The 13,104-nt window shown below is 40.2% G+C and overlaps 1 protein-coding gene across 1 annotated transcript in view; it reads right to left on the bottom strand.

Moving 5' to 3' along the window:
• Positions 1-3,191: 3,191 nt before the first annotated feature.
• The window catches only part of atp10a (ATPase phospholipid transporting 10A), a 33,750-nt gene continuing 23,837 nt past the window's right edge, over positions 3,192-13,104 (bottom strand). The window contains exons 15-21 of the mRNA XM_067597754.1: positions 12,302-12,378; positions 11,004-11,129; positions 10,634-10,834; positions 8,833-8,913; positions 8,603-8,707; positions 6,746-6,933; positions 3,192-6,560 (exon numbers count right to left, since the gene is read on the bottom strand). Of these exons, the coding sequence (XP_067453855.1) occupies positions 5,918-6,560; positions 6,746-6,933; positions 8,603-8,707; positions 8,833-8,913; positions 10,634-10,834; positions 11,004-11,129; positions 12,302-12,378 (1,421 nt within the window). The 3' untranslated portion in view covers positions 3,192-5,917. The remainder of the gene's footprint in view (positions 6,561-6,745; positions 6,934-8,602; positions 8,708-8,832; positions 8,914-10,633; positions 10,835-11,003; positions 11,130-12,301; positions 12,379-13,104) is intronic.

The raw sequence follows: 13,104 nt of genomic DNA, 5'->3' as shown, positions 1-13,104 counted from the left end.
ATATCTCAATGAAAATGGGTTCTATGGTTACCCACGAGTCTCCCCTATACAGACATGCCAACTTAATGCTAATCCCATGCAGTCTGGGGGTAAAGCCATGCAATTTTTTCATGAAGTATAAATGTGTTATTTTCGCCTATTCTAAAAATGGTGTACAGTATTTGAATATTTCTGCATACTGGGGTCCCTAAATAGTCTTTGAGCTGCATAAATGGAATATGACTGTATAGCTGAGACTCTTGTGGATTCAGTGAGCCCAATTGTATTAATGTATGATGATGTTAGTCCCCATAGTAGCCATTTCATTGAAGAGAGACCATTTTTTAAAACTTGACCTCACTGTATAAAATGACCTATAGTGACCTGTAGGATGATCACAGCCTCATGAAACTTTACAACCACAAACTAGAGACCAGGGTATTCAGAGGATGTATGACTTTCCCAGGTATATTGACAATAAGGAGGTTTCTGAGCAATTTCCAGAACAGAAGTGTTCATCCATCCAATCACCAAATGCAATTCTTACAGAAATTTCCAAATATCAAAAGTTTTTGATCACAGCATGAATTTTTCTATGGTGTTCCTCAAAGTTTTGGTCTTTGGTCTTAATGTGGTATTAATGTGGAGGGATTTTCAGGAGGGATCAATTCTTGAGTAGTCAAAATGGTTAAATTTTGCACCAAATCTGTGTAACAAATGGTATCAATCCAAAAATTGCTGCAACAACTTATGAGACATAATTGAGCATGGGAATGGTCATCATAATGCTCTAAGCCCTTATACATTTTAAACTTTCAAAATTTGAATAGGTGCCTAACCAAAACACAATGTTTGTTACAGATTTATGACTAGAAAAACTTGACACACAGTGCTGAGCTGCATCTCAAATTTATCTTTAAGTTCCCAGCTTTCAGATGCTGTATACCACTTCTATGTGACATATACTGTTGACCTGCTGTCTCCCCCTAAAGATCTCCTGTCTCAAAAAGATAAAAATGGGTCTATAGTGGGTCTCTAATAGTTAAAAGATATCTCTTTGACTTTGTGTAAAACACACACACACTAAACAAAAACAAAACAAACAGGTGACATCACACCTCACTACATCCATCTTTATATATAGTCTATGGTTACTTTCTAGGCCTAGTTTTGTATTGAACTTAATTTAAAGCAGCAACATGCTGAATTCACTACAGAACTGAAGTCAGTCATAATCTGTGCTGAATGTTTTGGCGGTGTGAACAACGATGATGTTGGAAAAAAAACCAAACAAACTACACGGTCAATGACTCCGAATCTTTGAACTCAACTGAACGAAATGAGGATCAGCAAAGTGAATCATAATTTCCACCAGGATCTTTTCCCGAATGCCACTCCACCACTGTTACTGTTCCTTTTCTATGTAGAGTTTGCATATTTACTCTCCAATTTCCTCCCACAGCCCAAAGATGCATAGGTCAGGTGAACTGAAGACTAAATTAACCGTAGGTGTGAACATGTATCTTTGTGTTATCTGTTCAGTGTCTCTGTTGGATGGATTTATGTGTCAGTGGGAAGTTAGGCTTGAAAAGAGCAATAATGCTTTGGCTAAAACCACTCCTACGTGATAATGCAGAATGGAGCCTCACAATGCCTCCACCAACTGGAAGACAGATGGCCCTGGCTCGCAAAAAACCTTCATTTGTTTTTGGAATCAAAAGTGATGCAGGGCAGATCTCCACTGGTGTAAATGAACAAATCTTCAAGTCTTCTCAGCAACACTGAGGGAGAGTGGAGAGGAGAGGCTGCAAGGCTTTTAACGCATAAACTCTTCCCATAATCCAGTTTTCTGACGGCTTCATTGGACCAGATTATTTATGAGGCAGTTTAGGAAATTGAAAATGTCCTGATTTAAGCTTGTTAAAACAATGGGTCATGAGGCGGGTCAAGGCGACTTTAATGACCAGAATCAATGGAGCTCCTCTATGATAAAATGCAAATTAAACTCCATTAGCTCTGCAGAATTAGTCTCCTGACTGTCTGCAGACTGCAGGTTATCAGAAAAGTAATTAGAGAAAATGAAAGAAGGCTGTGAGGAACCCTTCATTTCCAGAGTGGAGCCTGTTTAATTATATTATCAATCTTTTACATTAATTCTCACACTGTTGACAAAAATTCATTTTATGTATGTGCAGCTTTAAAAAAAAAAAAAAGCGTTTAGAGCTTTGCACAATGGCACAAAAGTTCCACACTTACATAACAGTATGCAGAAAAAAAACAGTTGATCAATCCAGCTGGTGTACACTCGGGCTTTGAAAGAGATGGAGAGAGCAGCTCTGCAAGGGTACAGGAGTCATCATTATCTCTGTGTTCAGTCGAGGAACCTGCTATTGCAAAATGCAGCAGGGGTCAGTAATTTGGCCGTCCCGTTGCAGCGGTGGCAAAGTAAAGGCAGCATCAGCAGAGGCTCATCTGTCCCTTTTCCCTCATCGTACCTTAAAAGAAACATTAATAATGCCCCCACTGCAGATGCTATACACACCAGGCAAAGACAAACCGCTGCAACACCAGGCCAAAGATCATCCATCTTCTGGAGGCCTCCCATTTCACACCTTTGTGCAGATATGTGAGCAGATGAGGACAGAGAGACTGAATTTATGCAGATATACTGCATATTACTGAGACAAAGCACCACTAACTCCTTCATAAGCTGACTGAGGTGAAGGGTCAAGCTATGTGAGAGTACAGATGAATTTTAATGTGTTTCTGCTGCTGGTTTAACACTATGATATACTTTATTATCACCATCATCTGCTACATTTCTGTTTTTCTTTTCCTCCACCTGCCTTGTCTTTGTCATTTTTTTAGCACCTGTCAGCATGATGAGACGTTACATTTTTAGCATGCGTGGTGGATCCTGTGGGAATAAAACCCCTAACTCTGGTACTGATCCACCCAGTGGGCTACACACATGTTACTTGTGTAGGAGAAACCACTTATACCATTAAAGCACTTACCAGATTTATGTTGAAGTTCAGAGATCAAATGCTTTTAAGATGGCAATGATTTGAAGAGGACATAACTTTTAACTTCTTTTCCTTTTTCGTTATTTTCACTCAAATATGTCAGGGTGTTTGTTTTCATCTGGGAAACATAACTGCCTTAAAGGAATGCAGGTCAAACAACTCAAAGACAATATTAAAAAGAGACAATTTAATTAATTATCATTTTTATTTTGTTCACAAGTAGCCACGATAGAAGTAATGTGGATATATGAGTTTTCCTTTTGCTTAAAAGGACAAAGAAATGATCTATACTTGTCATTCTGAATGTTTTTTCCAAATTGCTGATGGCATTTGTTGAGCTCTGCAGTGTATCCAGTTTGCTACAATCATCTCCTTAGAGACGCTGGACTGTACCACAACTATGTGATTTTGGGTCTATTAGATATCTGGATAAATACCTCACATGATAACTGAATTCAAGGATTCCCTCTTTTGAGTGTTACAACCACAATGTAAAAACATGTGCAACTATCTACAACCTACCTTGTGACCAAAATACAAATGAAAAACCCATAAACAGAGCTCAAGATATGTTCAAGGCCGTGTGCAGACAGAGTGAATGTTCCTGTGAGGAATTTGTGAAAGTGGCTATGTTGGAATGCAGCAAGTGAATACGCTCGAGCTTCATTCTGGCACACAAAGTGCAACGCCAAAAGCACAGAACAGACAGAACCTATAAAACAAAGTGGACAGATTGTGGAGTCAGAATCTGAACAAAATGCCAGAGAAAAGCACCGTGTGCAAAAACAGACAGGAGGAAAAGAAACCACATAGCATGTAGCCTCTTAAATATCATCGACATGAACACAAAATGCTCCTCACTGAACAAAGATGCACCGTCATCTTTAAACAAATAACAGCTTCAAGAGCAACAACTCTTAGATTTGTAATTTCTTATCCAGTGTTAAGGCACATACTATTGCTTAGAAAATACAGAAATATAAATGATCTTTGGTAAATGATACACTTTACAAAAATGCACTGCAATGAGGCAATAGATGAACAAGAAGAAAACAATCAACATATTCAAGGTGCAGCCGCTTTAAATGCTGAACAATTCATCAAATCTGTCCAATTTTCTATACCTTTACTAGTTAGTTTGTGCATGACGAAAAGAACATCATGATGTTTGCAGAAGTGTGAACAACAACACTTTCCATCTTTTTCATTACTGTATCTGAACGATTAACTTGTCACCAGCACCAACACACTCATCTGCAGTTCTAAACTAATGCTTTCAAAGTGCAAATTTAAATCTTAAAGCCTCATCTTTTACTTTGGGAAAGACCTTCTTTCACCACTGAGCTTTTGGTTTACAGCTGAACATCAGCAGAAAAAAAACAACAACTGGACTGGGGTAAAATAAGCTCAGCACATGAAATATATAAACTGTTAAAAAAAAGACCTTCAAGTAAAAATGAGAAACACGTGAAGGTAGCTTGTTGTCAACCTACTGTACAGTGCTTAAAGGAATGGTTTGAAATTTTGGGAAATTATTTGCTTTCTTACAGAGACTTAAACGGATTAGATTGATACCTTTCCAATGTATGTCCCTAAATAAGAAGCTACAGCCAGGAGTTAGCTTAGCTTAGCATAAAGACAGGAAACGGGGAAACTGTTAGCTTGGCTCTGTCCAAAAGTAACAAAAATTACATGTTGTATGTGTTGAACTATTTCTTGGCCGGGTGCAGTGACTTCCTGGAGTCAATACTGTGAGGTTGCAACCAGTGGAGTCTCCAGGAAGTCACTGCACCCGGCCAAGAAACAGCGTAACTCCCCATAAAACTACAACATCGCCTTTTCACACTTAGACTTAGTATGAAAAATCAAGATATAACATTTTTGTTAGTGAGCTTTAGAGGTGCTGGCAGGCAGATTTCTTATTTTTGGACTGAGCCAAGCAGCTGTTTCCTCATGTTTCTAGTCATTACGCTAAGCTAACTGTCTGTTGGCTCTAGCTTAATACTGAATGGAAAAACATGAAAATGGTATCAATCTTCTTATCTAACTCTCACCAAGACAACAAATAAGCGTATTTCCCAAAATTTCTGACTGTTCTTTAATATGAAAATGGCTAGCACTGTTAAAACTGATCCAATGAGTCAATTCACACACACACACACACACACACACACACACACACACACATACACACACACTTGAAAAGAGCATAATTTCTGGTAGATTCTTGCTGTATAAAGACTATAAAATTGAAATTTCTTGGTATATGCTCCTAACACGTGATTATATCATCATATATAAGTCAACAGCTCTCATAATTACTCAGTGGAATGTACTGTACTACAGAACAGCTATAAACAGCCTCAAGAAAGAAAGAAATGCCTGCAAATCCAGCAAAGAGACTGAAATATGCACTAAACCAATGCCACTGGGAAATCCTCACACACAAAATCAAACATGTTTCCGTGGGGACTTAAAACATATATAAAACATCTCTTCTTAGGAATAACCAACACTGATTTAAGGCCACAGCGGCATCTGATACAAGTCACTTACAGGCAAAGCTGAAAGAATGAGCAGGGTACCATATCAGAGAGAAAACATACTCCCATATAACCCAGCAGTGGAATGTCTCTACTCTGCTCTTCCTTACATTAAAAACCTGATCAAGTACTGAGATGCATCTTTGTGAAAATAAAAGTTTCCCAGGATTATAAAAAACAAACAGACAGGAGACTTTCCAGTTCTTCCATCTCCAAAACCTCAAAAATAACTTTAGCTTTATACATCCATAATATAAAGTACCTATTTGTATCTTTTATAAAAGAATCTCCTTGAAAAATACAATAAAATTAGATTTTAAAAAACTATCGTGCAAATTGTAGTATAACATACTTTAAGACTGGAACACATCACAGGGTGGTGTGCAGCAACTGTTCTGCCACCTGCTCCGTCCTGTGTGCTGGATGAGCGGTGTGGTCAGACTTGAGTATTTCCTCTGAGTTTCTTGTGTATTTGACACACTGCGAGCCGCCGTCAGGGGGCAGGTTCAGCTCGATGCTGTCTGTCTGTGTGAGCAGAGGCGTGGAGGTGATCCAGCTGGACAGACTCAGATCTGACGGCTCTAAAGTCTTATCGAGACTCCCGGAGTCTTTGGTGGGAGGAGGCTGTTGCTCCCCTGAAAGCGGAGGAGCGTCTTTGGTGTAAGGGAGAGTGTCTATTTCTGTAGGAACTAATGTGCAGAGATCTGAGAGGCCCTTCTCACTGTCTGTTGGCCCCAGGGGGCTTCTCTGGCCCCTCTTTTCATCTGTTTGTAAGGCAGACGCCTGTGATGTCTTGGAGCTGGGGAAGCTCCTCTGGTCTTTTTTATTGCAGCTTTTGGGGGTGGGCTTTGTGAGGGACAGGAAGGGAGGTTTGGGGCTGAGCGGTGACCCCACCTTGACCCTGCTCAGACTGAGGATGTTCCTGCGGGTTTCAGAGGGGAGTTTATCCAACTGCCTTCCAACTTGGACTGGACTGGGAAACAGCGTGCCTTGACACGCCCTGTAGAAATATCTGGAAAGGAAAGCAGAGCCAGACATCAGGACACACTTCAGCACTATTCCAGAAATGAATGCCAGGCTCATGGGATAAACATGAAAGGCATCTGGTGTTAATAACACGTATAATTCATGACACGGATCATAAATATTTGTGAAAGGAGCTTGTATATTCAGTCAACCACAAATCAAGCAGTGTACCTGGGCAGCAGCGCTGCTACAGGTGTGATGACACAGAGCAGGTAGAAGAGGGGGTCCTTGAGCAGCCGCTGCATGGTCCAGTAGGGGTTAGATGGGGAGTAGCAGGTGGGGCATGAGGCGTTGTAGCACAGAGCCACAGTGAAGAATAAAGCTGTACTGAAGCCGATAGACAGCCAGTTCATCCAGGTCTATAGTGAAAGAAGACAATGAGAAATGTTAGGATTATTTACTTTGTTCAGTTTTCTAAAATAACTACGACAGAACAGAGTGAACATACAAATAACTTTGTAAAGGTCTAAATCATAACAAAGAAGAAAATAAGATTTCCAAGGAAGAAAACATAGTTTTCATATTTAAAATTCCTATTAAGTGAACGTGGACATGATTTATCCACAAGAGACACATACTGTTGTACACATACTACATTATGTACAACATGTGTATTGGTGGCACGGTGGTGCAGTGGTTAGCAAAGTTGCTTCACAGCAAGTGTTTATAGTACAACGCACAGATTATCAATACAATTTTAAATCTATAACATATTATTACATCATAAAGTTGTTACGGTGAACATGTAACCAAACAGTTGCCTATTTAAACATCCAGCAGAAACAGAGCAACATTAGACACTACCACCTGATACATCTATGTCCAATATTTGCTCTACTTTTAGCTCTATTTTGGTCTCCATAAACTCTTGAGGGGAATATCTTGTTGTGTTGTTCACCAACTAGTTGCTAACGTTGTCTGTCTGTCATTTTGTAAAAATAAACAAAAAAGCTGCCTGTTGCAGCTAGAAACCCAAAAATGAAGTTACAGTTGTAAAACCAAAACAATGAGCTGAAAGACGCTAAAAGACTACATGAAGCTGAGAGAAACTGCTGAGTCGGGTGATATTTCTCTGTGTATTTGCCACTGTGAGTGACATCTTTCCCATTACTTGTAGTCATTTAATAGATCATTAATATGAAATATTTTAAGTGCAGCTTTAATTTATCCCCTCCTGACACACACACAGAAGCAGATAATTAACGGCCTCACAGCTACTGTATGCGGGAGGAGAAAGAGCGCTGCCTGCTGTCACCTCAAATACCTTTAACTGACTTTCACAGCCGTTTACCAATCCTGCATGCATTATGTTCTGGAGCAGCTAGAGAATGAAGCACCTGCCAGATGAGCGTTTGGAAATGTTTACCTTCAGTCGATGCTGTTCAGTGTGAATACTTCTCTGCACGAGGGCCCATCATGTCCAGGAAGGTAGTTAGTGAAAAGGACATTTTTCATGTACAAAACTTGTCAGGCTAAATTTACAGCCTCGGCATAATGGAAAAGACTGATTCAATGCAGGGTCATAAATTTAAAATGACTCATGACCAAGACTGCCGTTTACGAGAACCATACGTATATTACCCAAGAATAAAACCAAGGTAGTGAGATGTGTGTGTGTGTGTGTGTGTGTGTGTGTGTGTGTGTGTGTGTGTGTGTGTGTGTGTGTGTGTGTGTGAGGATGGGGGTGTGTGTGTGGGCGCGGGGGGAGAGTGGGGGGGGGTACCTGTGTGGCAGTGTGAAGTACTGGTGTGTTGTAATGTAGTATAGACTGTTTGCAGAGGGCCTGGACGGAGGCAGACACACTGTCAAGCTGATATATAGGCCCTGATGCTGCAGTGCTTTCTAGTTCAATCTAATCAGCCAGAGTTAAACATCCATGTGCCTGTCAGCCTTCACACCAGTGCCCTCGCAAAGCCAAGATGCTGAGACAAAAGCAGCACTGAGAGAGATGAGGCATTTCTTTGTACTGGGCTGAAGTAAAAAAGTCTTATGTATTGTCATCAACAAGTCTACAATTAGGCTTCTCACCCAGGTTTTGGTTTCAATGCCCAAGTGCAGCAGAATGGTGAATAAGGCAAGTGTGGTGATGGGAGTTCCCCATGTAAACAGATCCACGTCAGAGTCAGCATAGGCCTGGAGGATGAAGAAGAAGAAGAACGGGAGGAGACAGCATGGAAAGACGGGAAATGATGAGTAACTGAGATCAACATGGAATTACTGAGTAAAGATGAGCTGATGGAAATTAAAGCCAGACTCACAAAATAAGGAATGAAGAAGCAGATCAGACTTTGGTAGAAGGCATCAATCATGTTCATCCAAAACATATATGGCTTATATTCCTGTAAGATAAAACCAGAGATTCACAGTCACATGCTTCATCAATATGACAGAGCAACAGAGCAGAGGTCCGATCACAGCAGCTGGACAACATGATATAAAACATAAGCTGAGAGCTGAGCTTTTGGAGCTCTGTGTAGTAAACACTAATGATTAGTAACATATTTGAAGGAGAGTAATTCTGCAATGTTTTCCCAATTCAGTTCAACACGGCCATTGAAAACCCTTGAAAATCCTTGATAAGTGTACATTTATGGTGCTTTTTACACACGCACAAAAAAATCCAATCTACATAGGCAAAATTCATGAACTCACAAAAAAGCTGACTTGTCATTTTGCAAAATTTATAATAATACAAGAAAGGTGTTTGTAGTAAGTAATAAAGGTAAGAAGACTAAGAGTCTACATTCATGCTCACAGTTGGCTCTCTGAGGCTGTACTTGGCAATGTGGTGCTTTAAGCTAAATGCTAACATGCTCACAAAGACAATGCTGACATGCTGATGTTCAGCAGGTATAATGTTCACCGTGTTCCCATCAGTGTTAGCATGTTAGCATGTTAACATTTGCTAATTAGCACTAAGCACAAAGTACAGTTGAGGGTGATAGAAATGTCATTAATTTTGCTGGCACTTAATTTGACACATTAAATTTTGACCTGATGATAGCACTAGAGGAAAAGTTAATATTATTTCAATTGATCCTGAGGGGACATGAATATCTGTATCAAATTTAATGACAATCCATACAATAGTTGTTTAGATACAGTAGCAGTCAAAAGTTTGGCAACACCTTCCCATTCACTTGAATGAGAAAGTGTGTGCAGACTTTTGACTGGTAATGTATTTCACTTCAAACCACAAATGTGAACTTCATGCTAGCGCTAGAAAAGTCAGAGGGTCACCAAAGTCATTAGAAAACATCCTCTGGGAATCATGAATGTCTGTAGAAAATTTCATGGCAATCTATCCGATAGTTATTGAGGACATATTTCAGTCTGAACCACAGTGGTAATTTCATGTCTAATTTTAGACACTTTTTCTCCAAGCAAACCTCATTTGCTCAAAACCCTACACAAGGTCCATAAATCTTATAAAATGTAAAAAAAGAAAGGTTGAGCTTGAGGGTTGGAAAAAATAGTTTGACATAACAAATTCTTAACATAACATCCGTACACTAGATTTTCTCTGGAGTTTTCAGCCAAATCTCATGGCCTTCATCTGCAGAGAGATGTGTTGCGTCATGATGACGGTCGAACCATCTTTATAACAACTGAGCAAAATCCAACTGCTGATGAAATTCACATGTTTTGGCTGAAAGGTCCAGAGGAAATCTATTAAGAGGACCTTGAATTCAGAATTTTTTGATAAATGAACAACAAAAAAACCCAAAAACTTCAACAACACCTTCTCAAAATCTTGTAAGTAATAATTTACAATTTTTTTGATTTGTATACAGTATATAGTTTAGTCTTTATATTTTCAAACTTGTGTACCATTTAAAAACACACATTAGATTTCCTGTAATGAGATGAATGTAAATGTCAAGTCAATAGGTATAGAATTTGTCATTTAGTTTCCATAAAGCAAAGATATTGGACAAGCTGCATCAGTTGAATAAAAATACATCTTCCTTTACACTACTAGCTTCATTAAACATATTTTAACATATATAAAAGCAGAGAGACAAAGAAAAAGGGACAAATACGACATGTGAACCAGACCTCAGAGTTCTGGCCGTTTGCATAGAGCTGAGGTAGTTGTTGGAGAGTCTCTGCTGACACGTCTTTGTCCAGCGTGCCAGTGATGAGTTGTGGGAAAGCGGAGAACATCAGGTTGAAGAAGATAAGATACCACTGGTCAATCATGGCTGAACCTGAGAATCCACAGTAGAACTGATACCAGAAGATGAGCGCTACAAACATCTGTGGGAACAAAAGATAACGGGATGGATTCACATGAAGAGGCATGACGCATCATTTCAGCGAAACTGTTTCCCAACTGGTCAATTCTCACCCAAACTGCATATTTGTGTCATGATATTAGCTATGTTCACTTTCACATTTGGATTACAATATTTAAAAAAGAGCTTACAGCATTTTTGTAGAAGAAATACAGAATCATGTTAGCCAGGCGGGAGTAGCACCAGTGTCCGTGGACCAGCAGGAGCTTCTGGAGATACCGGAAACGTGGGAGAGCAAAGTCGCTCGCCATCACCGCCTGCGAAACACCAGAGGGATCCAACATTCAATCTCCTCCATCCTCCACCTCCTCTCTCACATCATCAACACGCCTGACACAGGCAGTTATTAGGAAAACAACTGTTGCGAATGGCCCACACCGCTGCACTTTCTTTCTGATGAATCTTCAGTGGGAAATAATAAAATAATCTTTCCAAAGCAATAACCCTTAATTGGTTTGTCCGGCTTTTGGGATTCATCGTTACAAGCAGTGAGAGTCTGTCAGTCTCATCCATCAACATCTAAAACAAAACCCTCCCTGAGGTGAAGTCAGGTTTATAACTTCCTTTTTAAACGGCATGCTAACCTTTTATAACACATCTCAAAAGTCAACATTATCCGTCAACAAGAAAAATAACAGCAGATACCTCGTTGTGCAGCTCCTTGCTTTCTGCTGCGCTCTAATAACGAGTTCTAAACGACTACATGGGGAGTGCGGTCCTAACGGAAGAAAGGTCTGTTAATCATAATGCAGAGTGTGCTGGCCTGAGCACGGAAATGTGCATCTCAGCACACCAAGGAACCCCGAGGAGTGACCGCTGTCTCATTAAGACCACGTTTGATTAACAATGATTAATCTGGCGGCTCAGTTAAGGACAGGATACTGAGACTTTAACAGATGTGCTACACAGCAGCGCTCCTGCAAAGCCTCCCCTGGAAGTTAATTGGGAATCTCCATCATCGCTATGCAAGATCACCTTCCCGGAACAGGGTGCTCGAATGAAATGAGCGGGGGGGGGAAGGGTTTTTTTTTTTTTTTTTCTGCTGCCATTTCCAAAGATGCTACCTTGGCTGTTGCATTGGCCGTGACCTCAGAGCAGGGAGAGACGCTGGTGTGGATGGATTCGACTCTGAAGCAGCCATAAAGTGTACTGCTTCTCTGCAGGACACAGAGCAAGCTGCCTGAGTCAGCAACACACAGGCAATCCTATTTAGAGGATGTGTACGGATGACTAAAACACACACTTAAAAGTAATTAAAACCCATTAACCATGCAAAAGAATGCCAGTGTCTTCCCTTATCTTCTCTCTCTTAGCTCCTTTCATTCGTCTTTTTTCTTTTTTTTAAGACTCATCCACTCCCCCTTCTCCGTGTCACTCTCTTCATCTGTCACTCACATTCCTGGACAGTCCCGCCTAGATTTCTCCTTACCTGCATGCCCTCCTGTCCAGAGATCCCCACGCCCACATCAGCGACCTGGATCATACTGACATCATTCGCTCCATCACCTGAGATTAATGTAGTAAGAGAGAAAGAGAATAGAAGTGACAAAAGGGGGAACTTTATTGAGCGTGGTGATGGCAAGACATGCCTTCATGTGCTGTATTGCTTTATATGTGGGAGGGACGTCAAGAATTCATATAACTGTCAGGTCCATCAGCTGTTACTGTATATTGGTTGTGTGAGTTTATTATCCTCCGCTGTTCACCAGGTGCCCCTCACCAGCTCCTCTGGTTGAGGCAGCGCTGTGAAAGCTGCCAGACCTGCTGCATTTTTATTTTTTATTTGTTTCTGCTACACTTTGTGGGCTGCGGATAGTTTTTTTGTCACCACAGGTGGTAGAGTGGGAGGTGAAGTGTTGGTGGGCAGAGAGGGTTTTGTTGTTTGCGATAGTAAACAGCGCTGGAGTGGCAGCACAGGTTGAATATGTGAGGTGGGTGTTATATTGTTGCAATGCACCAAAATCTATCCAAACATTGTTACTGCAGTAGTGTTTTACTGGCATGTAAACAGCTTCACAATAGATTTCAAATGAGGGCTCAGATGTCTAACAGTATAATGTCCTCTATTACAAAATATCTACAAAATGTAAGTAATTGGGTGTTGGTAATAAATTAATTAAAAGATTAGTTTGATATTTTTGATAATATATTTTGCTGTCTTGCTGAGAATGAGCCGAGAAGAACTATACCACATTCATATTTATGTGATTGATGTAAAACTAGCTAGCCAGT

The sequence above is a fragment of the Thunnus thynnus genome, chromosome 8 (assembly GCF_963924715.1).
Source record: "Thunnus thynnus chromosome 8, fThuThy2.1, whole genome shotgun sequence".
Lineage (NCBI taxonomy): Eukaryota > Metazoa > Chordata > Actinopteri > Scombriformes > Scombridae > Thunnus > Thunnus thynnus.
This window is presented reverse-complemented; position numbering and strand designations above follow the sequence as displayed.